This window comes from Eimeria mitis, genomic scaffold (genome assembly GCF_000499745.2).
Source record: "Eimeria mitis Houghton genomic scaffold, Emh_scaff8738, whole genome shotgun sequence".
Lineage (NCBI taxonomy): Eukaryota > Apicomplexa > Conoidasida > Eucoccidiorida > Eimeriidae > Eimeria > Eimeria mitis.
The window spans coordinates 1-1,744 of record NW_024016470.1 but is presented as its reverse complement, the minus strand read 5'-3'; the positions used below and the strand labels follow the sequence as shown (position 1 = coordinate 1,744).

Genomic DNA, 1,744 nt, shown 5'->3' with positions numbered 1-1,744 from the left:
GTGCGAAACGAAGAGGTATGCGAGCAACAGCTTCTGCCATTCGGGGCCATTTGGGTACTTCCTATGTCGCTTAAACGCAGAGGGAGTTCGTTCTATCTACACACAGGTTAAACCGAATGCGCTTTCTGCCGGGTCTGTTGCAGCTCTGTTGTCGTCTAGAAGAGGCGCAAGTATGCTCTGTTCAAGGTTGAACGAGTTTTTGCGATATATCTATTTTCTGCATCAGCTGCCGCGTCTTCAGCTTGCTAGTGTAGAACACCTGAGAATCAACTGGCAATCATACGCCTCAGGACAGAAATGACCCGCAGGCACATGATCGATAGCCAATTTGGGAGAAAAAAGCGGTGCGCTGAGATAAATTATAACGGGACTATTCTTATTGGGTACCGTTCTATGCGTACAGAAACAAACAGCAATAGCAGCTGCAACGGGAGCGGCGAAAGAAAAAGTACGCTAGATCCTTAGCCGGCCTTTAAGGGTTTTCGGTTTCAGTCAGGACACGGAAAGAAAAAGGAACCCTACCCTTCCGCCTCCTCAACAAATTTAACTGGAACAGCAGAGCTATACGCAAATGTGATGGAGGGTTATGGCTCTATTCATATGCGACAATTAGCGTGATTTACCTTGACATTTTCGTTCCAACGATTGCATTTTCTTATGCCAGTCTTTCTCTTCATGTTGCTCCCATAGGATTTGACTGAGAAGTGTGCAGCCCTCGAGGCGAAATTGGAAGAAATGAAAAGACATCATGATATCGAATCTGCTAAAAGGCAGAGAGATAACCTCGAAGTCCGCCGTCAGCAGCAGGAACTTGCAAGCTGCAGAAAGCTCTTGCAGGTAGGCGAACATCTCCCAGGTGCTGTAACTCGGGCTAGTGGGGACAGTTTCACTGGATATTACCATATGATACTTCACCCTTGAGTTGGTAGTGCAAGGGAATGAAGCCCTCTAAAATCAGGAATGGTGTGTGTCTAACGTAATACTCAGTCTCTACAGCTGACACAGAGGGAGCTACAGGAATGCTGCAGGAAGAAGGACGCCGAATTGATTGCATGCAAAGCTCAAGCAGAGGTACGCGTTCCTTCACGAGATATACATTGGGCTCTACTCGTTTTCCGACTAAACTGCTCCTATGGCTTCTACCCTTTGTTTCTTTTCGTAGCGGGAATCTGCAGAGAGAGCTGAGGCAGAAGCGACGTGGGCCCGCACCATCGAGGAACAGGTTCAACAAAGAGTGTCGGTCTTGGAAAAGGACTTTGCTCTTCGCATAGCCAAGTACGCTTTGATGACAGAGCTGCGTTCTGTATGCGAATGCTGTATGTATAAACTATATCTCTGTACGGGGATAATTGTTTTGCCAAGAGATTTCCATTATACATTAAACGGCTCGTCGTGCCTTCCCCCTCCAAAATATTGACACTGAATGCGGTGTCCTTTTGTGTGCGGGTTCTTTGCAGGATCCGCAAGAAGGTTGCAGAGAGAGCAGAGTATAATCACCTTCTCGATGAGTTGCTTGCCGCTGGTATGTCCCCACCTTTGTCCGCCTTGGTAGTAATACTGCAAAAGGGAACTGTTTCTTTAGACTTAATCGATTTAATTTTCCCAATTGTTCGTACCACAGAAATAGGTAGTATTTATATCTATACACACAGGAATATGTTTCATGCCAACAAATCCAAAAAGGGCACCTGTGTGAGCTGTGAGCAGAGCGCTCCATAATGAGACGCTGGCGAGAAGGGATGGA

The 1,744-nt window shown here is 46.7% G+C and overlaps 1 protein-coding gene across 1 annotated transcript; it reads left to right on the top strand.

Annotated features, from left to right (window-relative positions):
- Positions 1-735: 735 nt before the first annotated feature.
- EMH_0095730 (uncharacterized protein) lies at positions 736-1,696 on the top strand (the record flags this gene model as incomplete). Its single annotated transcript, XM_038023202.1, has 5 exons — positions 736-837; positions 988-1,071; positions 1,163-1,275; positions 1,458-1,522; positions 1,653-1,696. 5 exons carry the CDS (start codon positions 736-738, stop codon positions 1,694-1,696), a joined length of 408 nt encoding a protein of 135 aa, XP_037879056.1.
- Positions 1,697-1,744: the final 48 nt, after the last annotated feature.